This window comes from Nesoenas mayeri, assembly GCF_963082525.1.
Source record: "Nesoenas mayeri genome assembly, chromosome: 1".
Classification (NCBI taxonomy): domain Eukaryota; kingdom Metazoa; phylum Chordata; class Aves; order Columbiformes; family Columbidae; genus Nesoenas; species Nesoenas mayeri.
Genome location: NC_137541.1, coordinates 118,790,636 through 118,815,812, shown reverse-complemented (window position 1 = coordinate 118,815,812; position 25,177 = coordinate 118,790,636). Strand labels below are relative to the sequence as shown.

General features: G+C 41.3%; 1 protein-coding gene across 1 annotated transcript in view; it reads left to right on the top strand.

Moving 5' to 3' along the window:
* Window positions 1–5,859: 5,859 nt before the first annotated feature.
* The window catches only part of SLC37A1 (solute carrier family 37 member 1), a gene marked incomplete at both ends in the record, with an annotated part of 33,647 nt that continues 14,329 nt past the window's right edge, over window positions 5,860–25,177 (top strand). The window contains 10 exons of the mRNA XM_080353639.1: window positions 5,860–5,915; window positions 7,475–7,556; window positions 8,443–8,569; window positions 11,271–11,349; window positions 12,201–12,336; window positions 13,895–13,971; window positions 15,801–15,967; window positions 16,716–16,753; window positions 20,490–20,528; window positions 23,201–23,284. Coding sequence (XP_080209765.1) covers window positions 5,860–5,915; window positions 7,475–7,556; window positions 8,443–8,569; window positions 11,271–11,349; window positions 12,201–12,336; window positions 13,895–13,971; window positions 15,801–15,967; window positions 16,716–16,753; window positions 20,490–20,528; window positions 23,201–23,284 — 885 coding nt within the window. The remainder of the gene's footprint in view (window positions 5,916–7,474; window positions 7,557–8,442; window positions 8,570–11,270; window positions 11,350–12,200; window positions 12,337–13,894; window positions 13,972–15,800; window positions 15,968–16,715; window positions 16,754–20,489; window positions 20,529–23,200; window positions 23,285–25,177) is intronic.

Here is a 25,177-nt window from a genome sequence, read left to right as displayed (position 1 = left end):
CTGGGTGAAATTGTGGTTCGTCTTATACCGCATGATGGTTCTGTAAAAGCAGAGCTAATGCAAGACCTTTTGATGCTTAGTAGTGGCTTTGGCTTTTATCTGTGAAGCAAAAATAATCTCCTTAGATTAATCAAGAACAGTGCATTAGCTTTTCGAGTAGGAACTTTGTAGCATTTGGGGAACCAAAGTGAAGACTTTTTTTTCCAACCTTTGATTCACTACTTACAAACCTCAGATAGAAGGATGTGAGCCTGAGCAGGAATCAACAACAGCTGCTCTAACACCCACCTGCATTGCAATGGCCTGGTGAAACTTTGCCACCCTGGCTCTGCAAATGACTGGAAAAAGCAAAGGAAAATGCCACCAAAGCTGAGCATGTGTCTAAGTGTTTGAAATGTGGGGCCTAAGTAATTTCATACCGGGAATCAAAGTATCTTTTATTGGAATTACCAGCATAGGCAGTGCAAGAAGAGAAGGAAGAGACAAAGCAAACCAAAACATTCTAGTGAGTGCCTTAAGTGGGTGGCTTGTGCCAGGCAGGTGATACTCTACAAGGGACAAACAGTTATACAGATCAATTAAAACCTGCACGTGGTAACTGTTAGCAGCTATTCACTTTGGATGAAGTAGAAGCATGGCATTACCAGCACTGATGAGATGGTCGTGATAGAGGAATACAGCTGCAAGTATGCATTTATATAAATAACTAAGCTTTTAAACATATATGTTTGTTGAAAATGCGCTGCAGGATGAGAACACCAGAAGGCAAATAAAATAAAGAAATAATTTTTTCTAAGAGTGCCACCGATTTTTTCCGTCATTTTTTGGAAGACCCGGTGCGTGATTTCCTAACATGTGCGGTTTGGCAGCAGAGGTATCACGCATTTCACGCGGGCAGCCGAGAGCGCTGCAGTACAGCACCTGTGCACACCCGCCGGGGCCAGGACCGGCCTGGAGATGCCGGGCAACGGCGCCGGGCCGCCTCGGAGCCGCCGTTCTCGAACACGGGGGAGGCTGCCGGGGCGATAGGTGGGTCGGCGAGGGCTGCGGGCAGCGCCAGCGCAAGGAGTGGCTTTTGTCTCCCCAGCGGGACGGGGGTGGGGTGGGTCCCCCCGAGGAGCCGCCGCCTGAGCCCCGCGGCGGCAAGGCCCAGGGAGCGGGGGAGGCCGGGCCGCGGTTCCCTCCGCACGCTGCGCCCGCCGTTACAGAGGCGGCCCGTAGCCTCTGCGGGGCGCGCTGCCCGCACGGACCGGCCCGCGGCGCGACTCCTACCGGCCGCCGCGGCCCGTCCCGCCCCAGCGGTGTGTCCCGCTGCCCGCCCCGCCACCGCGGGGCGCCCTCCTTCGCCACGATACGGCGGGGAAGGGCGCGGGCAGGCGGGTGCCGCCGCGCAGCTCCCGCGGCCGGCCGGTGATCCGCAGCCGCGCCCGGCCGCGCAACCCCGCCGGGCTCGGCGCAGGCCAGGCAGGAAGCAGGAAGCTACCAGCGGCGGGAGGGCGAGAGCGGCGGTAGCGGGTAGGCTCGGCGGGCTGGGGGGCGGCCGTGCACCTGCCGTGCCCGCGGCGGGGGCGGAGCGGGGGCGTCGCCGCCGCCGCTTCCCGCGTGTGGGGCCGCGTTCCCCGCGGGACTGCTCGGGGGTGGCGGCGGCCGGGGGGTGTCCTGGCGCGGCGGGGAGGGCGCTGGGAGGGCGGCTGCAGTGCTGCCGGCACTCAGGCGTTCACCTCCCCGGCCGCCACCACCGCCCCCGGCTCTCCGTTTTCTTTCCTTTTGTCTTGCTTTCCCCATTTTAACTCTTCGAGGCTGGGCTTGTTGTATGACACCCCCCCCCCCCCCCGCCTTCCTTCGCCCCAGCCGGGCCCTGGGGAGGATTGTTTTGGGGTCACCGCTTGGTTTAGTTAGTAGCGGAGGGGACAATTGTGCGCTTGTGCCCCTCCGGGTGCGCGGCTGCAGGCAGGATCCCGCTGCCCGGTGGTGACCCAGAGGCACAGACCAGCCCTCAGCTGGCGTTGAGCTGCCCGAAGCCTCTTCGGGGGCAGCAAGCGGCAGCTCCCGGAGGCCGCAGCCCCTGGTAGCGCTGGGGGAGAGGTGTGTGCTGGCACCCTGCCCCTCGTTCTGCCCCTGGACTGGCCCCGCGGGGTGCGGGGGGCTGTCCCCGGCCTGGCTGCCACCGGGTCATCGCGGGTGCCGTGGCCCCCGGTGCGGGGCGGGTGGTCACGCAGGGTCTCGGGACGCAGGTGTGGGTTTGCTGTGTGTTCACGAGCTCTCTCACCCCACGTCGTTAAGCTGGGATTAGCTGTTTTTTGCTTTCTATATTAAACAAAAGGAATATGGCCGTTACAGGTCCGAAGCTGATGGATCTGGCAGTTCATGGCTCAGGTGCCGAGCAGTTGGGTGTTAAACCTAATAAGCATTAGATCTACATGTGCCTAAAAAGGCCTTTTGAGTCCTGAAGGGACATCCTGATGAGGACTCCCCCCCCCGTCTGCATACACAGAATTAATTGTCTGCCCTCCAGGGGAACGATGCACAGCGGGGCAGGAGCTTCTCTCTGTGTCCCTGGCACGCAGCGCAGCTGAGCCAAGGTTTGCAGTATGATTATTTGCAGTGGTAAACGCCAGTCACGAATTACCATATTATCCTGAAACAGGGAGGGAGCTATGTTTCAGCCGGTGCAGCAGGAAGCCTGAAGAAGCAGTGCAAAGTTTGGAAGGTAAATATGGATTCAAAGTAAGTACCAGGATATTGCTTTATATGTTGCAGTACAGCAAGGAGGAAGCGAAAGTGTTTGTTTTCATTGCCAGGTAAAATAGTTGCTGAAAATGAGAGAATGGAAAAAACAGTTTGGGTGATTCAAATGGAGCTTGTCCTTGGGCTTCATTAGGAGAACGGAAATATAGAGGATATGTTGGTAAACTACCAGTTATGCGTTGTAGCCTGTTAATGTAATTTCTGGAGAATAGCTCGGTTTTAAAATCCGTTTGAATCTGCAGCAGGATGTAGTCTTTCTAACCTGTTATCACAAGTTCTATTGCCAGAAGTTTCTTTGCTTTTGTAGAGGAAGTTTCATTTCCCTATTAAAAGCACATGAACGTCAGAGGAACTTATGGATATATGAGGGCAGAGGTAATCTGTTGACGAGTAAATGAGAAACTCAGGTCTGTGTGCCTGCGGTAGGTAAAATGAAATCAGCTCCTGTCAAAGAGAGTTAGGCTGTAGTTCCCTCAATGCTGCTGGTAGTCCAGTTGCCTTTGTGACTCTGGATTTACGGCCAGGTTGCTGTTAGGAGGTGGTGTGAGTACGATCTGTGCAGCAGGTGCACAGATGTGCAGCCTTGTGTGACCATTTGGCATTGAAACCTCTCTGTAAGATATGTGAAGCCTTTTTTCTGCTTACACTACAGCTGTTAAATAGTAACCTGCTAAACAATTACTTTTCTGTGATGACAATTACCTTGTCCCATTGTATTTTAAGGGAACTGTTTAAAGAGGTTTATGACCTCAGATTTTTGTTCCTTTTTGGTTTCTCACTTTTTTTTTTTCCCCCATAAGTGAGTGTTACCTCACTTAAGATGTGACTGCCAGTTAAATAATAGTTTTGATGTTTGGGATAACTGTGAGTGAGGGGAGATGGTGTTTGTGATCACCCTGGAACAGGTCTGTTACTGCTGGAAGAAAAATTCACTCTTCTGCTGGGCTGCTTGTGCCTACCTCTTCTTACCTTTCTTCTCCCACTTGAGCTATCCACAGCTCATTTCAGCCAAACATGAAATTATTGACAAGCAGTTATTTGTTTGAAATTAGAGTGCAGCTGACCTAACTAGCTGGCTGTGGCTGTAAGGGGCAGTCCCACCTTTAGTCCCTGCCTTCATGCTCCTACTGCTTTGGATTCATTCTACATATTAGTTTTGTGGCCAGAGAGTGAGTTAATATTCTCTTTTGGATCAGTTGTTTTTCAGGGTGGGTTTTCTGATAGATGAGCCACCTGAACCATCACTCTATCGCTACAAGGTCTGACATGGAGACAGGGACCTGCAGCTGGGGTTGGGAGAGGGGTGAAGGGTTGCCCTTTCCCTAACCTTTGCAGTCTCAGGGAGGAGGTAGGAAGCTCATGTTGGGTGGGAATGATTGCAGGTTTGCTGGTTAATTGCACAACCAGTTATCTGATTCGGGGCAAGGAGGAGGAGGTGGAACATGCCAAACAAGATTAGCAAGTCAATTCAGTTTTAGGGGAGTGAGGTGTCAAGCTGAACCAGGACACTGTGGAAAAATTAAAGGTATGACAAAAATGTGTAAGCATAAGGGAGCAGACCCTTGATCTTTTGATGGAAGACTCTGTTAATTGAAGAGGTAGTAGTTTTTCTCCATTCCTGGGGAAAAAGCCCATGTAGATAGTGAAGCTTTCAAGTTTTCAGTTTTGATGCAACAGATGCTGTATGGTGTTGTCATTCAACTGGTGGAGGAGGAGTAGTTTTGATTTCTGTAGAAAGATGAGAGAAGAGAGGATCACACTTTTGCCTGCCCTGTGCCAGTGTCCAAAATTCCCAGGTTAAGACAAACCCCTTGGTCTTGGCAGGTGTGTTTTCCTCGAAGGAGATTTTGCTGTAGCTCTCCTCCTGTTGTCCTGTATTCCCATCAGGATCATGGTTGTGGCTGGTGCTGCCACTGGGCTACCGGGAGGGCAGGGATTATGTTGTAGACCATGGTGTGTTATTTGGCATCCTGCTGGGGTGGCTCTGCTGTTAGCACACAGGGAGTGAGGCTTGGCTTGCACACCTGAGTTGCAGTCACACCTTTTGCCTACAGTGCCTTTTGTCATCTTACTCAACAGTTGGCTCAGGCTTGCTGAGAAGTAACAGTGCAGCTAGTTCCTGCTGCAGTACCTGCAGTAAAGGGTACTGTGCATCTTTTTCTGGTGAGGGATTCAGCCTGAATTTGAAGAAACAGGAGGGGCTCTGCAAGATTTTAAACCAAACTGAATTGATGCTGCCACAGTCTCAATTTTCCCTTCATGTCAGGTACACACGTACGCCTGCCTTCTCCTTGGGGCTGGATGACTGTGTAGGGAGCTCAGGTGGTGGGAATAACTTTTTTTGTTTTTTTGCTTTTCCAAATCTTCTGACAATGTGGTGCTTTGTGCAGCACTGATACTGCGACAGGGAAATTAGGCTGGAAGAGAAAGTGCTGGTCATGTCTTGCTGGCAGCATTGTTCAGCAGGAACGCTCAAACTGGAGGAATCTGTTCTGGGCTGACAACACTACAGTAGTTTTTGAACAAATTTCAACTTCATGGATGTTTCCGATGTGTTAAAATAGATCTTTGTGAGGTGGGGAATTGCCTATTTGTAGTCTTTCTGAGACAAAGGCAGAGTGTTTTGATGTCAGCTGGCTTTGAATCATGTTCTAAGTGCATCTTTTCCTTGTCTCCCCTGTGCTGTCTTCTCAAAGTAGATTATACATTATAAAATTCAGAAAAGGCTGTGATTTATATTGGCTTAAAATTCTCCATTGCATTTTTGTTGTCTGGAAGGTTAGTAATGGTAATTACTTGTTTCTGAAATAGATAATTGCTGATTGAAATGTTATTATTAGAAAATATTACAGTAACTTGATAAGAATATTTACTTATCAGCTTCTCCTGTTTGAAGATCAGCAATTAACAATTGCCACGTCGTGACTTGAAGGTAAAAAAAACCACCCAAGACTACAGTGAGATCAGCTCAGCAGCATATCTTCCACATTTGTTAACAGCCTACCATCACACAGCTTTGGGAGGATCTTTTTAACACATTCTGAAGGACGGATAACGTTGTCACGAGCACATAATTGTGTCACCTAAAATTTGATGCCGGCTGTGGAGTAGATGGCTCAGCTTCCTCTTGGGATTCGCTTCATCACTTCATTTTCACGGGATCAGTGGTAAGTCTGGAAGTATGGTGGTGATCTTTGTTTTGAGTTATGTGAGTTTGTGTCTGGGGACGATGATGCTGTTGCCTTGATCTATTTTTGCTTTTTTCATTGCTTAATATATACAGCAAGAAAATATAGTTGGTTGTATAGTAAATAAATATTGCTGAAATTTAAAAAGTGATATTTAAAAAGACAGACCCTTTCTAGTTAAGTGTGCTAGAGAATAAAGTCTTTTTTCCTTTTCTTTGCAAGGTATGTATTTGAAGGGATGCATTTCAGATTTGTGTTTTCAGACTTTTAATTGGGAGGGGTACTTGAGGTTTTCTTAACCAGAATTGTATTTTCTACCTCATAATTGGATGTATAATATATGATTTTATGTCCTGCTACTGTAATATTAAAAAAAAATAATCTTGGAAGTTGGTTGGCACCAGTTCTTGTGCTTTCTGAGATAGAATTCTGAGGCAGTTGTGTGTGAATAACAAAAAAATAACAAATGCAAGGATAAAATCATTTCAGTTTTACCAGTTGTGAGAATGTTTTCAGTTATGGTGGTAAATAACTCAACTTGTGGGATAACTCTCTCTCTATTTAATGTCTCTGTGAATATGCCAGAACTGTAAAACCAGACCCTTGTTATGTAGAAGTTTATAGGGCAGAGAATGATTTAGAGAGGTTAATTTAAAATTAGGGACCATAGTAGGCTGTGTGATATCAAATCTTTGTGTGTATTTATGTACTTTTATTTACAGATGTTAATTTTAGGGTCAAGGCTACAAGCAGCCAGTAGATACACTCCAATCTCTGTGTATTGTTAAAAGCACAAATCCACAAAGCACTCTCCTTCTTGAAAAACTGAAACATGCTGCAGGTAGAGAACAGAACAGATGGGATTATCTTTGTTTAAGGCTTGCTGTGACAGGAAGTTTGAGATGCCCATTTAATTCAGATGAACTGCAGAAAGACCCAAGGATGACAGTGGAGGTACAAGGGAAAATTCCTTCCCAATCTCAAAGCTGGTTAATTATGTCCGTGTGCTACAGCTGACAGTGCACACAGTCAGTGTCAGTCCCCTCGTCTGTCTCTAGAAATGGCTGATTTCTATTGTTACACAGGAAGGGAGAAGTAAAACAAAATCCTAAAACCAGTGAGGAAGGAAAGAAGTATTAACCCACAGTACCAAAACTGACAATTCACCAAGCCGTCGTTTATGTGCTAATCATATGAGAAAAACAGATGGGACAGTGAAATGTGAAATCTGATTGTTGGTGTGTTTAATATTGAACTGCCTTTGAACAGCTCCTAAAGGAAGCTTGCAAAGAAGGCAGATCAGTGCTGTGGGCTCCAGAGCACTGCCCTGTGGTCCTGCCCCCCAAAACCAGCTCAGAGCAGATGTGGTAAAGCAGAGAAACTGCTGGGGTGGTTTCTCCGGCTGTTAGAGAATGAGGAAAAAGTTGTCTTCCACTGTTATAAGGTTGTCAATGACTTTTGTAATACTTTTGTGTAACTTAAAGCTAAAAATAAATCTGAATTAAATAATCTTCAAATACTTTGCTTCTATATTGTAGGTACAGAGCCTTCATTTTCTCTCTCACTTTCTTCTTGTACGCCAGCTTCCATTTATCAAGGAAACCTATTAGTATAGTTAAGGTAAGCAAGGTTATGTCCTTGTTTAAACATCCTTCTAATCCTATCAAACACGGAAGTAGTCATCTTTTTCAGCAGTTCCTTTTGTGACAGCAGTGTTAAACTTTAACTTGGAATGGTTTGAAAGCTGGGATACTGATGAAGTTAGTACACGGTGACATTTACTTGATAAATTTTAGTGAGCCCACACCTATAATATTGTGTAAACTTCTGATCTTTGGCCTTAACACTTGAAACAGCTGTGCCTATGCTAAAGACTATTCCTGTGAATTAGTCTCATTATAGATACTTAAGAGCTTACAGGTTTACATTCACATCTTTGAGAAAAGTTGCTCATAACTGATGAGTCAAAGGTGATAAAAATCTACTGGCACTTACAAGACTGTTCCAAGTACTGTTGAGCATCATAGTACTAGTTGTCTGTACACTTGAGACTCTGTGGGATATATATATATATATATATATATTTAATTTCTCCTGTTCCCAATGAAGCTGCTGGCAAAACATTATCTAATTCTGGGTTTGTTAGTCTAATCTTCAGCCTGTATAACTTGCCAAACACAAATCAAATCTCCCAGGATGCTATTTTAAATAACTGATGAGTAACAGTGGGCAAAGTAGCTTGATGGTAGTGAAGAATTTTGAAATTCTGCAGTAGCTAAAACACCAGTTCACTATAGCATGTTGTTTCTAACCACATAATTACTCGGTCTTGTAATGGTGGCTTCACCCAGCAAACTACCAAGCAGTTAATGATGGCTAACGATTTTACTGGTTTCATTTGGTTTGACATGGGTTTATATAGAGCTAAAACTGTTAAATTTGTTGCTGTATCGCATTTAACAGTCACAAGTTATTTTTACAGTTTCAAATTTCCTTTTCGTATCAGGGAGAGCTTCATAAACATTGCGCTGCTTCACATGAAGTTCAACTCAGCTCCTACAAAGAATATGCTGCTCAGATTCAGCCTGTCAAAAAGCTGTCTAATGTATCTCGGTGTGGTTGGGAGCCATTTGGTAAGTGGTTTTTTTTTGGTTTGGTGGGGTTTTTTTGTGGGTTTGTTTGTTTTGTTGGTTTTTGTTGTTGTTTTTTCAAAATAATGAGCTGATATTCATAATTAGATTGTTTGTCTCTTGCTGATTCTTCTTCATGTGAGGGGGGATTCAGGAGATGTATATGGGAGGAGTGTTTTGTTTTCAATGTTCTCATTGGCTTTTCCAAAGAAAGTTAAGTTTTGACTTACTTTATGGTGTCTTTCTTACTTTAAGTCACTGAAACAACTTGTGTTATTTTACCTGTTATAGCTATGAGATGGTTTCAGTAGATCAGTTTTCAGTCAGAAAATGGGGTTTGTCTTTAGAATGTCTATTAAGGCAAAAAAAAGGGGTGAAGAATAAAATAAGTCATAATTTTCTGCTTTTTTCCTTCAAGGTCCAGCAATCATTTAAATGAAATTACTTGGTGTTTATCTAAATTGGAACTTTTCAGAGTCCCTATCTGCCAGAAAGAATATTTTTTTCTTCCCATTTTAATGGAGAAAAATGTGAGACTTCATTGTGGAATAGAGTTGACAACTTACTGAATAGCTTATGAACCTGGCCTTTTACTTAAATAAGAAAATACTTGCCTACTAACAATTAAATTTGAATTTAATTGTGTTTGCATTTAATGGAGGTTTTGAATCATTCATTGGCACTTTTATCACTATCAAGAATGTCAGTGGAGTAGAATAGTAGATTCTGCCAATGTGCCAGTCTGCTTTAGTCTATCTAGCCATCCATTCTAATTATTCTTCAATTAGAAATTAAAAAAAAAAAAAGAAGTCCCACTCTGTTAAAAGATAAAGATCTGAGCCTGGGTTTTCTGTGGACAGAAATCTGTGTATTAACTGCCTGCTGCAACATAATCAGTTTACTGAAGTTATTTAGTCCCACAGGTTTCTAAATACATTGGGATGAAGTTAAATTTGATTGCTGTTGATCTTGGACCAAAGAGAGACTGAGCTTGCTTATCCCCCTGTACCAGATGAGTGACTTCTATGGCAAGGGTCCTTCACTTAAGCAGTTTATGGACATTTTTTCTCTTCCTGAAATGACTCTGCTCTCTTCAGTCATTGATTACTTCATAACTCATGGCATTGAGTTTGACCAGGTGCATCTTTACAAGGATATATCTGATGCAATTAGAGATGTACATGTGAAAGGAGTGATGTACAAATGGATTGAAAAAGATCTGGAACAGTATATTCTGCATGGGGATGAAATCTATGCTGTGCTAAACCACCTGGTGAACCACAAGAAGAAGCTCTTCCTCATTTTGGGGATAAGCTTGCTTATCTAGTTTTCATAATGGAGACTCCTGAGATACAGTGTCCTCGTTTTTCATGAATACACATTACTGCAAAGCTGCCCCTTTGGGATGGCACTCTAGACTTGTTCTTTCCGCTCTGTTTTTGAGGCAGCATGAGTGGCAAGCTGGAAGTAACACTGAAAGAAGGAAGGATTTAGTGGCTATGACTTTATTCTCAAAGTCAATGGGAATTGTGGTTCCTTGCAGATACACAGGATATGAGCTCAGGTCTCTGGAAACTAGATTTGGTGTTCCTGTCTGGGTAGAGTCCTGTTCCCTCCATCCTGCCTGCAAGTCCCATTTAGTTGTGATTATGGTCACTTGCTGTACAGAGCAGAAACCTGTTGTTTTTAAACAAGACTTCTCTGTGCCTTATGAGTAGTTGGAAAATTAAATGTAAAAGGCTATAACCATTTCAAAAAATCAAACAAAACCATATTAAGCTGATTCCTTGAAAGCCTATCTCATGATGGAGTTTTTTTAGCCATTTTGACTTTTAGGACTTGAAACACTTGCAACACATCTTTCCACTTACTATAGAGTCGGTTAAAGTTTGGATTTTCTTTTGTTTAAGGAGCCATAAGAAAAGGCCACCTCGTTAATAGCTGGTGTTTCTTGTCTTCCAAAATGCTATTTTGAATAAGGTGGAATTAAGAATGGACCTACAAATGTAGTTTAAGAAGGACAAGGAATTACTGGAGGGAGTCCAGTGATGGCTACGAAGATGATTGGGGGCCTAGAGCATCTTTCTTATGAGGAGAGACAGAGAGGGCTGGGTCTGTTCAGCCTGGAGAAGAGAAGGCTGAGAGGGGATCTCATCAATGCTTACAAATATCTCAAGGATGGATGTCGAGAGGATGGGACCAGACTCCTTTCAGTGGTGCTCAACAATAGGGTGAGGGGCAATGGGCACAGACTGAAGCATAGAAGATTCTGTCTGAATATGAGGAGAAACTTCTTTACTTTGAGGGTGCCAGAGCACTGGAACAGGCTGCCCAGAGGTTGTGGAGTCTCCTTCTCAGGAGACATTCAAAACCCTCCTGTACACATCCCTGTGTGATCTGCTCTGGGTGAACCTGCTTTAGCAGGTGGGTTGAACTAGATGCTCTCAAGAGGTCTCTTCCAACCCCAACCATTCTGTGATGTTTTCCTAATACGTTACAGCTAAAGGGTCAGTTGTAGGAGGTTGGTTTGTTTGTTTTTTTTTAATAATATGTGTTTTGCAAAACGAATACTTAAGTCTAAAAGTGTCCATTGAAAATTAAATGTCGGTGCATGTCCACTAACGTTTTTCTTGTAATATGTAAAAATAGTTGGGAAGTTATTGGTCCATTTAAGCTGATAATGTGTTTTGATAATTATTCTTAGATAAGAACAACTACAAACAGTTACTGGGAGCACTGGATTACTCATTTCTGTGTGCATATGCAGTTGGAATGTACTTAAGGTAAATCTCACTGTCTTGGAAACCTCCTTCATTGCTTACCGTTAATATATGTGGCTGTACTAGTTCTGAGATATTGTCCTTTCCCACTCTAAAGTTTCTCATGAAGAGAAGGAGAACTTGAGTGTAATTATCCCGTCTGTGTGCTAGTTGGTGTGGAAGGAAATGCATCATCTTGAGTCCCCAGTGGTATCATACCTGTTGGTATGTAGGATCCCGTCCTGGTTGCCTTGTGCAGGAATATCTTCCAGCTGACAGTCTAGCCTGTGTTCCCTTCGTATGCAATATGAAGCAGTATGTGCTGAAATAGAAGTTGCCAAAACTTATCAGTCTCCCAGCTTGCGCATGTAGACTAAGATGATCGTCCTGGCTTTCTCTGTAGTCAAAGAACAAAAGCAGATGCCAGGACAAGGGGTGATGGTTTTAAACTAGAAGAGGGGAGATTCAGGCTAGATTGTGAATTGGAAGATCTTGAACTAGATCGGGTTGCCCAGAGAGGTGGTAGGTGCCCCATCCCTGGAGACATTCAAGGCCAGGCTGGACGGGGCTCTGAGCAACCCCATCTAGTTCAAGACAGTAAATCACTTGCAATGTGCTTCAGGGGGGTGTCTCTCCAAAAGGTGGTTGTGCAGATGTCAGCATGTGGAAATTAGCAATCACAAAAAATTTGTTGATTTTTCCTGTCAAGTGATAAATATTGCTCATGTGCCACTGTCAAGAAAAGCAGCAGTTAACAGTAAAGTTTATCCTCAATCAGAATTAAACAACACAAATATATTCTTTATTTGTCAAGACTTGGGGTATAATGTGATTATAACTGTTGCCTTTCTTTTTATTTCTTTCTACACTCTAAGTGGAATAATAGGAGAACGGCTACCTATCCGGTACTATCTGACAGTCGGGATGCTTGCCAGTGGACTCTTCACTGCAATGTTTGGATTGGGCTATTTCTATAATATACATAATCTGTGGTTTTACATAATGGCCCAGGTAGGCACAATGTTATTTAGGTACTCTGAGTTTCCATGGTGCTGTTTAATGTTGTACTGGCTTTTTTTTTCAGTTGCCAACAGTGATTAGTGGTTAGATGGGAAGATGTAAATCCTGGCGCATGTTGTCATTGATGACAGGCAGAAATGATAGAGTGGATAGCCCCAGGTTTTTGGTGGGTTTTTTGGGGCTTTTTTTTGGTGTAAGAAATCTGTGAAAACAAATCAGTGTGTTTCAATCAGTGTCAAATCAATGATAAAATCTTTGCAAGCTTAAATGTGGGCAAGTTTTAAAATAAATGTGTTTACTTTTGTCAGTCTGCCAAGACCTGAGTGACACACCCTGGCTTTCTCTGCAGGAAAACTACATTTATGCTGCTAATGATGAACAGTCTCCCACATCGGTGGGGCTGAGAACAGTCAGCTTCTGTAATGAGATTTCATTGTGTGTGATTTTTCATAGCATTTGTAGATCTAATCAGGCGTTACAAGAATGTTTACCATTGACCTAAAATGGAATTTAGGTCAGGACCAGGATCCAGTTGGCACCTCTGAGTCATTTTGGACAGGTCTGCACCTTGCACTGCTGCTGGCTTTGTGTTACTGCAGCAGCACTTTCACTGCCGGCATGTTTGCACGGTGTTGTGCAATGGGGCACACAGCAATGCTAACTGGGGAACTGTGAGCTTTTATAAACATTTCACCAAGTTGTCCCTTCAACCATGTCACTGCTCCAGTGCTGTTGGCTTATGTGGCTTCCAAAGCAGGATCCGGCTCCTTTAGGGTTAAGCTAAATACTTCTACCAACACCACACTGCTGCGTTGTGTGGTCTGTGAATCCTGTAGTACCAAGGGGGGGTCTCGCACCACCAGCCTAATTGGGTTTTGTTGAGTCGAGTGAGGTTGTTTCGTTGCATGTTCAAATGCTCACTGTACATGTGAATTGGTGTGTGATCTTTGTGTTAATGTGTAATTCTAGACAGGGAGCTTTTTAGGAGCTGAGGTGAGTTATGATCTGTGCAACGTGGAGGCTGAAATAGTTCTTACTTCAGCCTGCATACAAGTTAAGTTTCCCCTCCCAGTTTATCTACACATGTCTGTTAAGCATTTTAAAGTTAATGCTCAAACTTATCTGGGCTCCCCTGAAGCTTTATTTTTTCCTGCTTGCTTTGATTGCAAACATGCTTTGCTATATGTTCAAACTGAGATGAGTATTATGTTACTGTTTGAGCGTGAGGAATTTGTTTCTTTGTTCAGTTCAATACAATGTGATTTTTTTTTTTTTGGTAAGCATGTGATTGAATTACAGTTTTCTTGTGTTTTAAATCGTAAAATAATTGGAGAGACATAGGTAGAGGGAAGAATCTCTGGAATATCTGCAAAACACTTTAACTTGTTTATTCTTGGAAAAGAATGCTTTCAAAACCCCCCACTAAACTTCTAAATTCAAAGCATTTGTGTAGGCTTCCTTTTCCCAATGCAGCACTCAGCAGGAATTGTGTAGGAACCTGAATTATTATAGAGTATGTTTATTTATTGTTATTTTTGTATACTTTCAGATAGCTAATGGGTTGGTGCAAACTACTGGCTGGCCGAGTGTTGTTACATGTATTGGCAACTGGTTTGGAAAAGGAAGGTAAATAACATGTAATCCAGAGTTTTGAAAGTACAAAACAATGTGTTCTGGGCTTTAATATTATCGTAATTTTAAATATCTTGCTTTTACTTCAGTGGTTTTTTGGTATGAAACGAGCAGTTAGGTAGATCTGTGAGAGGAGTTTTCTTTGTTACGCTGATTAGTTTCTATATCAGTTTGAAATATTCTCTCATGTCAAAACAGTGTTGTGTCTGTGGTAGCTGTTTAGCCTAACGTTTAATTTTCAAATGAAGTATTTCAGAATTACATTAGGAGTAATTCTTACAAATGTTAACAGTCTAAACCCACTTTTAATAAAGGCTGTTATTATGTCATTTTAATGTGGAATTTCTCATGTTTTTATTTGTGTTTCAAAGCAGTTGTGAGGGTGTAACTCTAAAAGTATCTTTCTGTCTAATGTCTTTTTTCCTAACACACAGAAACTTGAAAATGTAATTAAAATAAGAAAATATACATGGTAACTGATTTAAGGTTTCTTTTTGCCAGTTTCTTTAAATATTTTCTTTTTCCTTCATCCTGCATAGAGATCACTCATAATGTTTATTATGTCATACCACACAGGAGTTTTACATAAATTTTACAAGAGCTGCATGCTAAATCCACCGGTTCTGGTAATGGTTGATGCACGTAGCGTATAGTAATGCTACTGAAGTGCCATCCGTTGTGGGTACATACCATTGAGTGAACATTATTGTCAACTGGTTCAAGAGAAAGACATGAAAATTAAGTATATGCTTTATATATAAAATCATGGGATAGTTGAGAAGATGTAGGCTCAGACTAGTTTTCTGTAGTCCCTGCAGCCTTTTTGGTGAATGTTACAAAATGCAAAGAATGATAACCATCACACAATACTGAACCAAATGGTCAAGTCTGTACAAAACAAATACATTTTTTCAGATTTTTGCTTTGTGCAAAAGCAACAGCCTTTTCTTTTAGGAGGCTGCATAGTGGACTGGTGGATAGCGCTCTGATTTGAATGTCCACGGTCTGAGTCTTGATTTTGCTACAAATTCCATGAAACATGAGCAGACCTCTTAGATCCTGTTTTCAACCAAAGGAAAATATTTGGTTTAGTTTAGTCAAATTGTGTTGTTCCAGATAAACTCCAGCTAAGGGCAAGGCAGTTTTCCCACGACTTACAAGGAAAAAAATACCTGTTAGCTGTCATGGCTTCAGTATTATTTTTGTGGTTTACATTAGCTCAGCTGGAGATATTCTACAGCAGTTCTAACCTGGGATTTCCAGGCAGACAGTTTGATGTGCCTGTTAGCCAAGCATTCACAGGCGTTGTCTTCCACTAGTGCTTGGCAAGTCCAGAATGTGATCAGAAAACACTGAACTTGCTCTCCCCATCCTGCACAGATTGTTTTCTTCTGCCTGATGAGTCTAGCATATCTTGAAAGCATCAGATTACTGGTGCAATGTGTTTTCAGGAAGATTTTCATTCCCAGAAGCATCAGATTTAGTTTGCACATGCTACGCAACATCTGTGTGCTTGCTTTTATCAAAGAAACTCTCTTGCTCTCTTGAGTAAGCCCTTGTGGTGCCTTTAAATGCTATCAAATGCAGGATGAGTTCTGTCATGCACAGAGAAGTATTTAGAACACTTCTATTAATATTTAGGTGCCTCGAAATTGCCAGACGGAAGACTGTAGCATAAATAAGTGGTCAGTTAAAGAACAGTAAGATTGCAAATATTACACTAACACCACAGATAAACAGTCACTTTTTATACACTTTTCTCAAGATAGTAATGCTTATTGTTGGAATAATAAGAAATATTTGTGATTTTTTTTTAAATGCAGGAGAGGTTTGATCATGGGAATCTGGAATTCACACACTTCAGTGGGAAATATCTTGGGATCCTTAATTGCTGCTTATTGGGTGTCTACGTGCTGGGGTCTCTCCTTCGTGATGCCTGGTGTTATCATTGCTGTGATGGGGATTGTTTGTTTCCTGTTTCTTATTGAACGTAAGTGCTTTAATGGGGTAGAACCATGGAGGGCTCATTATGGGGGAGCAGCACCAGCTGTTTAAGCTAAATGACCCATGCAAAATATATTCCTCAAGCTGTGCCAATACTTAAATAACTTTTTCCTGGAACACTAGACAGAGAAGAACCTGTGTAAGTCTAAAGAGTTCATACACTCAAACTCTGGCATACCTGAGAGAGTAACACTTCCAAGTTCAGTCCACTGGCCTGTCATTACTTCTCAGTTTCTATAAATTGTTCAAGTGTATCTTAGCAGAATGCCCCACCTGGCTGCAATGTATATTCTGTGCTGCTGTTCAACCCATGCCATCCATTTTTTGTGCTACGAAATACAGAAATCAGCTGATAGAGAAAGTTTTGTCACTTTAAATTAGAAGTTAAAAAGGAATGCCCTGTCTTGTCCCTACATAGACTCAGAGGTATTAGTATGAATGTGTATTTTACTGTAACTGTCCTGCCTTGGGAAGTAGAAAGTTCTGCAGAGATATCTAGAATGCTGTAATGAGCTGGACTGCCAGAATAGCACTTAATGTGGTCGCAGGATGAGAAGGGTACCATGAAACACCCTTTTCTTTCTCCCCAAAGCTACAGTTACATATTTCTACCAGGGCTGCTTCTGTGTTGTCTGTACTGTTAATTTATTGTTGGCAAATGACACTACTGGTGTTTCAAGAGAGATTCATTGTGCTTGTTTTCACTATTAAATATGTGTGGTATTCTGTTTCAGATCCTAAAGATATAAGTTGCTCCTGCACACCATCCAGTGTAAGTGAATGCTTCTTCTGTTTTGATTTTTTCCACCTAATACATGTGTTTATTATGACAGTTCTGGAAATCAGATAATCTGCATGGCCCTTTTGTACCAGGCTGTTGTAACTGAGCCTGTGCTTGAGGGAACGATAGGTCTTCTGTGGTTCACTGGTAAAGCAGCAGTTTACTTTCTATCAAAGCGATGTGCATCAAGATCTGAGTTTGTTTTAACCAAGATTTGGCAATAGATTGTATTACTACAGTAAACCAAGTAAAAACTGTTTGTCTTTTTTTTTTTGGGGGGGGCGCGGGGGGCGTTTCTTGCTTTCCTCAAGTCTTCCTGGCCATCTCCAGAGCATTTTGATCTGTCTCCTGCTGTTGCATTTTTTCTTTAGGCATGACATAATGAGATAGCTGCCAGACATATCCTGTGAAGGGTCTCACTGTTTGAGAACCCTGTATTAGGCATTGCAGAAAGTAAAGAGCAAACAGACCTTTTCCTGATGTACCATCAATGACCCGTGCGTCTGTGGGTTTGGGAATCCAAAGTGAGATGTTCCCGTGGATGGAGGGAAGGACAGTAGGAGCACATTACTAGGGAAAAGAGGAAGCAAGGGAGGGGTATGAAGCTGAGATGGAGAGGCTGCAGAAGTCAGTCGGTCTGACGGTGAGCTTAATCACGGTGTAATATGGCCTTTATTTAAACAAAACTGACATTAATGAAGAGCTATGAAAAGGAGAGAGAAATGTTCTGTGCCTAATGGTATGTCTCACATGACAAATCAATGCTTTAGTTTTTGTGGTATCACAGAATAATTTAGTTTGAAGGGACCAGACCTCTGGACATTGTATGGTCCTACCGTGTGTTCGTATTAGGCCAAAATTTGACATAGGATCAAATAGTTCAGGGCTTGCCTGTCAAATTTCTAAATCCTCAAGGATGGAGATGTTGTTTATACATAGTTGTTTTGTTGTTTTTTTTTTTAATATACACTGAGGTTTTTAGAATGTAATGATCACATGCTTTACTGGCATCAAGTAAGTGAATCGCACTATTGTATGAGAGCTTGTACTTCAAGGACTTAAATTTTGGCAAGGTAGTGAACTTTACTAAGCTGTAAATATACTGTCAACGCACACAAACTGCAGAACTCATACTGCCTGGATCATGCGACTCTCTGGACACAAGTGTCTGAAAATCCAGCATCAGAGATTGACTGCTTAAGGCATTGTTGAAGCAGGATTGAAGTGTATGTGTGTCAAATGTCTAAGCTTTCTCTGGGTTGCTGAATATTGCATGTATACTTCCTTGTGCCATTGTGGCAGCAAAACTCAGAACTTCTAATTGTTTCTAAAAGGAAAGTTTTCTCTCTAAGTGTTAGTGTAAAGTTGTTCAAACACTATTTTAAAAGTAGGTTGGAAAGGGTTAAGCTTTGGTACCAAGATGTTTGCCCAATGCTTTTAAAACAAAAATTCGAAAGATACTTTATGTATTTAACATTAATAATGTAGAAAGCCATGTCAATGATGAAAAGATTCACCTTAGAAAGCTTTAGCTAATATGTGGGGTGACGATTCCTTTCTTGCCTCGTGTAGCTATGACCCAAGAGGAGAGAGGCAATCCAAATAGAATAAGAGAAAAATAACAAGGAAGGAAAGGGAACAAAAAAAGAGAGCATTAGGAAGACCAGCTGTATATAACTTCTTATAACAGAATGTCATCTATAGCCTTGTTTCATTTAGGAGGGTGTTTGCAGGTTCATCTCTGTTTGATGTTCCATCAGATTGTGGTACGTGTTTGTCTCTACTGTAAGGAAAACATAGAGCAGCGTATTGCTCCAGGCTCTTTCACCTCTGGCTCCCAGGGATCTGTGGGCAATCAGACCTGCCACATTTTTAGCAGATTCTTTGGAAATATGGTAGGGGGAAATTGGCAACAAAGGTCTTAAGGTCTCCCATGTGTGAGTGCAAATCATGGCTGTTGGGGAGATTGTTGGAAGGAAGGTCCCAAGGGAACCCTGCGTATGTTTTTCTATACTAGAGGATTATACATGGGAATTGTTTGCACATGTAGGTGTATGTGAACTGTACCTTCTAGTTGCAAATCTCGGAGGTAGATTGTACTGGGATAATTGCTGGGTTTTTTACCCATGTCCCCCAGTAGTTTCAAACAGATGTTTTTATACATTTTAAATGTTTTCTTCTTCTTGAATAGGAACTGGAGGTGACTTTCTAGTCTGTGTTATCTCTTCTTTACCAGTAAATGGATTTTTTTTTTTCCTCATATGGAGTTCTCCTGATAAAGCTTCTGAATACTTTTAGTGGTCCTATTCTTAGTTTGTTACTGTGAGATAAGGTGTGCTCACAAGGCACTCTGTTTTTTTTTTTTTTCCATATAATTCTCTTTCATTTCCTAAAGGTAATAGCCATCAAGTGACAGAATATTTTAAGTGACTGCTAGAGAATCCGAACAGGAGGCTTTTTTTTTTTTCCTTAGGTTTTATATAGTTTAGAAATGGTCCTATGAACATTTCAGCTCTGCTGTTTATCATACCCAGAGCATAATGTTTACAGAACTTGCTGTTAAGCTTTACGGAAGTAAATGTTTGTTATTTGTTTCAAATACACTTATACTGGAAAGCATAAGTAAAGAGTTCTGCACAATATGTTGCTCATATGTCTCAAGGAGCTGGTATGGAAAAACTCGACATTTAGTATCTACTTGCCATTATATTTTTAACAAAAAACTAGTATTTTAGGAGGTTTTTTACATTTCCATTCACCACCTTTTCCCCAAGTCCCAGAAAGGGGCTGTCATTTGACATAATCTTCTCTAGGACACCAGCAAGATCACAGCTCCAGGCACAGTCTCATTGTGTAGAGATGTGTTTGACCTTCTGTTTCCCTGGAAACCTTGCTCTCCAGAGCAAAAGGCATCACTTCCTCCTTCCCTATTCCATATATTCACATCTGCAAATCTTGTAGGTTTATAAAAGTGCTCTCCCATGGGCCTTGGACCTTTCTCTGATTAGGATTTGCCATTGTCTTGGGAAGCTGTATCGTATTGAATTGCTCAAATACCTCTCTTCAGACCTGTGTGGTCTGCAAAGTACAATGGATTTTAAATCCTTAGTGAACAGGGCTTGCAGCTTCTGTTTGCTGCAGGGAGGGTGCTTTCAGAAGTAAAGGAAATTAATAAGATAAGAATAGAAGTTCAAGAAGATCTACGAATGTACGTGCAGTAGTGACCATGTCTGATTGTAAAGAAAAAAATAAGATTACTAACTGAAGGAAGGCTCATGTAATAAAATAGACCGTGATATCACTGGGAACAAAAAATTTCAGCTGTGTTGTACAAGGGGTAGAATTTGCCTGCAAGCATGAAATGCTAGCTGTCCTTTTTTGCTCTGTCGTTTCAGTGACAACCTGAACAACCTGTGTGCTTTGGCAAATAGTTAGAAATATCTTTTTCTAGGAAATTAAAGAAACACACACACTTACTTTGCTTATAAAGCTGTAGCATGTCACTTTGGACCTCTGTCTTGTTTAGGTGCAGGCAGTTCTGCCAGCTGGTGCCAAAAGCCAAACCTCATTGTGAAACAATGAGGCCAGTTAAATTTAAGCACAACTAAAATAAATGCTCGACGTGAGGGAAGGATTTAGGGTGGATTTAGATTAAGATGTACAGATCAGATTCATCTCTGTGTGATACCACTGTCTTGGATGAATTCGGTCTACTGTTTATTTGCAGCGTGATCGTGAGCCCAATATTTCTACAGAGTTTGTAGTGGTGAGTAATCTGATTTCACTGAGTTGTCCAGAAGGCAGAGAGCCGGGCACAGAGCCTTGCATGTATGGTTCTTTCTTCACTGATTTCTTGGGCTGTGCTTCATTTGCTTGTCTTCACCTTGGCTCTGCTTTATGAATCTGAAATTTGTACTCAAATATTTGTTTTGAAACAATAAAGTGGTTTCAAATGCTAGCATTGGAGGCTCAATCTATGACTTTCCAAAAGGCTAAACCTATGACAAATCCAAATGAGAAGCCAGTGTGCTTTATTAAGCATTGGTGCACTTTCATAATGAAAGTTAAAAAGTAGGTTTAATTGCTTTTGTGAAATGTGATTATTTAGAACTTTTTTTATTGCTTATCTTTTCTCCCTGGAGTTTGTTTTTTTGTTTGTTTGTTTTTTTCATAAGCAAACACATTAGTTGCAGCATGTTCATACAGACCTGTCTTTATGTGCCAGGAACTTTCTTTAACCTGACTTTACATTTCCAGAAAACTTAGCTCTCTGCAACTCCTGTGGTAAAGTACGTGTGCATTTATAAGATACCGGGCTGCAATTTTTATATTCTGAAGAGGAGAAAGAAGTCTAAGAATTAGATGTGTAGCCTCTCAGTCGAGTCCTTATCCACAGACATTTCCTCCTTACCACAGTAAATCATGTTTTTGACAGTCAAATGTAAAAATCTTTAGTTTTTTCTCTTCTGAGCTGCTGAATAAAGGTATAGATGACTTGTCTCTAGATAATGGATTTTCTTCCCCATAGGTTGTTGTAAATCACTTTTTTGACAAGAACCTGATTTTCTGTAAGATAAAATTTAAAAATCTGTTTTATCAGGCCCCAGGAGCTTCAGTGTTTATTTTGGGGAATGCATTCCCAAGACTGCTTGTGCCTCAGCTCTGCGTTGAGCAGCAAAAATACTTTATCCTCAAGCCTTAAAAGTTTTTTGCCTTCTTAGAAGGATCTGGTTGATGAATTGCAGTTTGTCTAGAGAATACTGTAATACATATCCTTGTGTTTTTGTCGGGGAAGAATTACCTAGTGACAAATCTTGAATTAAAATGTTCAGTGAGGATGGGCATTCTTTTTTCATTTGTGGTGATGGGTTTTATTTGGGGCAGGGTTTTTTGTGTGCTGTTGTTGGTTGGTTGTTTTTTTTTTTAATAATAATGGCATTCAGAGTGTTGTTAGACACTTAAGCATCCCTTAGGAATGTACAGTGCCTCTTGTGCTCTTAGCAACAGGTTGTCCCTGCCTGGCTGCAAAGCTACTTCAAAGCTGTGTTTTTAATTCAGTGAACAAATCTTAATGTCCCCAGCAAATCTTTTTAGACCTAGGATCTCAGAATGATGTTTTCCAAGGAATGCAATGTTGGTGTGAACTAATACACTAATACACTTGTTAATAAGTAAGTATAAAAGCAGTGTATTAGTCGAGATCCGTTTGGGGCCTAGAATGTAGCTGGTTGCATCAGCTTCTGTACTGAGCATGCTGGAGGGGCACAGATGCTTCACCAACCTTCCTGCTCACAAGAGCACAGTCCATGTTAGAAGAATACAGCTACAATAAGCTAAAGGGATAAGATTTTCTCTTAAAATGATAGGGAAATGAAGAAACAAGGTTTTCCTGAAACAAATAAACTTCTGTATTGCTACTAAGATCATCTACTTATGAGAAAAAAACTAGGTTTTCAGTATCAATGAAAGTTCAGTGGAAGAAAAAGCAGCTAAATATTTTAAGAATGGCATGACTGTACTCTGAATTCAGTCTACTCCTTCTTTATAAAACAGTGTGAAGTTAACCTTCAAATAAATTTGTGATTGTGTTTTATGCACATTGCCATAGGCCTGCATAAGAACTTTAAAAACCCAAATTTGTTGAGGGTTAGATTGCGGGATGTCAATAAACCCCTGGCAGATGTATTGTTAACCTCCTCTCCCCTCCCTCTCCTCCCTTCCCACTCAGGACAGGCGATCGGGAGGAAAAGAAGAACAGAGAGAAGAGAGTTGGAAAAATTAACAATGTTTTACTAATGCTACTAATAAGAATGGAGAAAATAATACAAAATATACAAAACCAATCTTGAAAGTCTCAGCAACTGCAGAGCCGGCACCCAAAGTCCTGGATTGGACTCTGCAGCCAACCGGAGCTGGATTCAGTCTGTCACTAGGCCTCAGTTCGCAGGGACGACTAGCAAGGTCCTCTCCTAATGTCAGCCATAAGGAAAGGGACGAGATCCTCATGATCTCCCACTTTTATATGAAGTATTCACGTGAATGGGATGTTATACACCGTTGGTCAGTTTCTTGGTCACCAGTGTCTCGTTGCCCCCCTTGCGACAGGTGCATCCATGCTTATCAAGAAGTCTGCATTCCATTGCTAGGTTTTACCAAAACATGTGTCTGGCTCTCCAGGAAAATGCAGCTAATATGAAGGCTTTAGCTGACAGGCGAAATTCACTAAAAGAGAAACTTGTTTTTTAACAAAACCAGGACAAAAATACAGTCATTACAGGAAAGATGCACCATTGGGGATTATGTTTATGTTACAATGCACAATGACTTTTGTTGCATAGAAATGATTAATACTAGTTAATCCTTTAAAAACAAGCAACAAAAGTATAGGGTGTTTTGTCTTTGTTTTTTTTTTTTTCTTTGATTTTTTTTTTTTTTCAGAGTTCTAAAACTTTCGTGAATGGTGAATCTCGATTTAGAGTCCAGATGCCAGCCTTAAATTCTAAGGAAAAAAGCAAGACTCAGGTAAAATACAGCATATTGTTGTAAAGTAGTATAAAAGACTTCCTAAAGCTCACACAGAATATTTACAGTAGATTTACTGTTGGTGAAGATTGCTCTTCCTTTTATAATGCTGAAATATACCTCCCTTTTCATACACAAATTAACTTCAGGCAAGAGGACTAAGCATTATCTGACATAAATACTACAAAATAAGATGAATACGATAGCGTGCTTATTCAGTTGGTCTTAATTTGTGATCTTCATACAATTCCAGCAGAAATAATGTACCACAAAATATTTTCAAGCTAGCCCATTTGAAGTCATTAAACTACTTCATGGTGTTTGTCCCATCCTTGCAGTCTCACTCCTCTCCTTTTCTATGTAATAGATGTATGTGTGTACAGCGTTACTCAAGAAGATGGAGAGTTCTAAATATGAGACATTATTCACAGGGATCCTGCTTAAAATTTGTACCTGTAATACTGGTAATTATCACTAGAAACTGAACTCTGAATTTGTGAAAAGACAGTTTATCTTATGACGGACATTAACTGAAAATTTCCATTTGAAATTTTGTATTTGTAATCAGTACACTTGGCACATCACATCCTGAAAACATAACTTTTCTTAAACTTCTTTCAAACTTTTAAAGGAAAATGGAAGCTTCCTGTTATTTTCATTCTTTGCACATAGAATAATAAGTAGCATTCACAGGGTATAATAACCAGTGTTGATGAACAGGTTTTGAATTTTTTGTTAAGGCAACACTTTACTCATAATTTTGATCAGTCCATCTTAAACCCCCTCTGTACTGAGTTTATTCATGTTTATGCTGAGCTGCCCAAGAACAGTCTTCAGCCCAGAAACCATTTGTCAATGTTATTTCACAGCCAGCTGGAAGATAAGGGGAGAAGACAAATGAGTATCAGTCGTTGTCTTTAGACAAGTCATGAAGACAGAGCTAAAACTGCAGTCGGCAAATTAGTAAACAAAGGTTTATCTTCTAACTCTGCTCATACCTCTACTGTCAGCGGGTGCAAAGAGTCTGCATAGCAAGTGGGCAAGGAAAATGTGCCCCCTCTCACACTGACTTGTGGGCAGGACAGAAACAGCAAACCATGAGGGCGCTTGCTGGCAATTCTCTCAATATTCTTTTTTTTTTAAAAAAAATCTCTTTTTTCCAACTGCACCACTCTCTGCACCCTGCGAGCTGGATTAGATGTTTGTCGTATGGAGTCGTAACAAGCTTTAAGAAGAAATAAATAAAAACCTAAAAATCCTTGTTTATCACTGTTTGGGGCTCCCATGATTTTCTGCCAGTGACAAAAGATAATAATTTTTTTCTGTAAAGGGGAATTAAATCTTTGCTCTTTACAGCAGTTGTGTTACAGCTATGCTGAGCTGATTATTACAGTCAGCTTTTGTGCTGCACAAACAACAGATGTTTTGCATTTATGAGTTGGTCTCCTCCAAGTGCAGTGGAATGGCAGTTTTTACTGATTTTTCAGTGACCTCTTCAATTACTGTAAAGAGCAAGCAAATATTGAAGAAATGCAGTGATTGAAAGCAGAATGTGCTTTTGACTGCATGACCTTGAATACCTCTGTGTGTTCATTACCGCTTGTATCAGGTTGGCCTCTTAAAAATTACACAAAGTCGAGGGATAATGAATCTATCCCCAGAGATCAAGAGTCTGCCGTATGCATAATCACACTCGGTGACAAGCTGGCAAGGCTAAACAATATTATCTCTGGCAAGCACAAACTGCTGGTTTTATTTCTCATTTCACTACGTGCAGTATAAAAATCCTATGTTGTTGATAAAAGTTTCCAGCATGAGTTGCTAAGTAAGTTATTCAGACTTTGGTGACTTTCACTTCAATATTTAACCTTCTCTTCTTAAATAAGCTTGGAG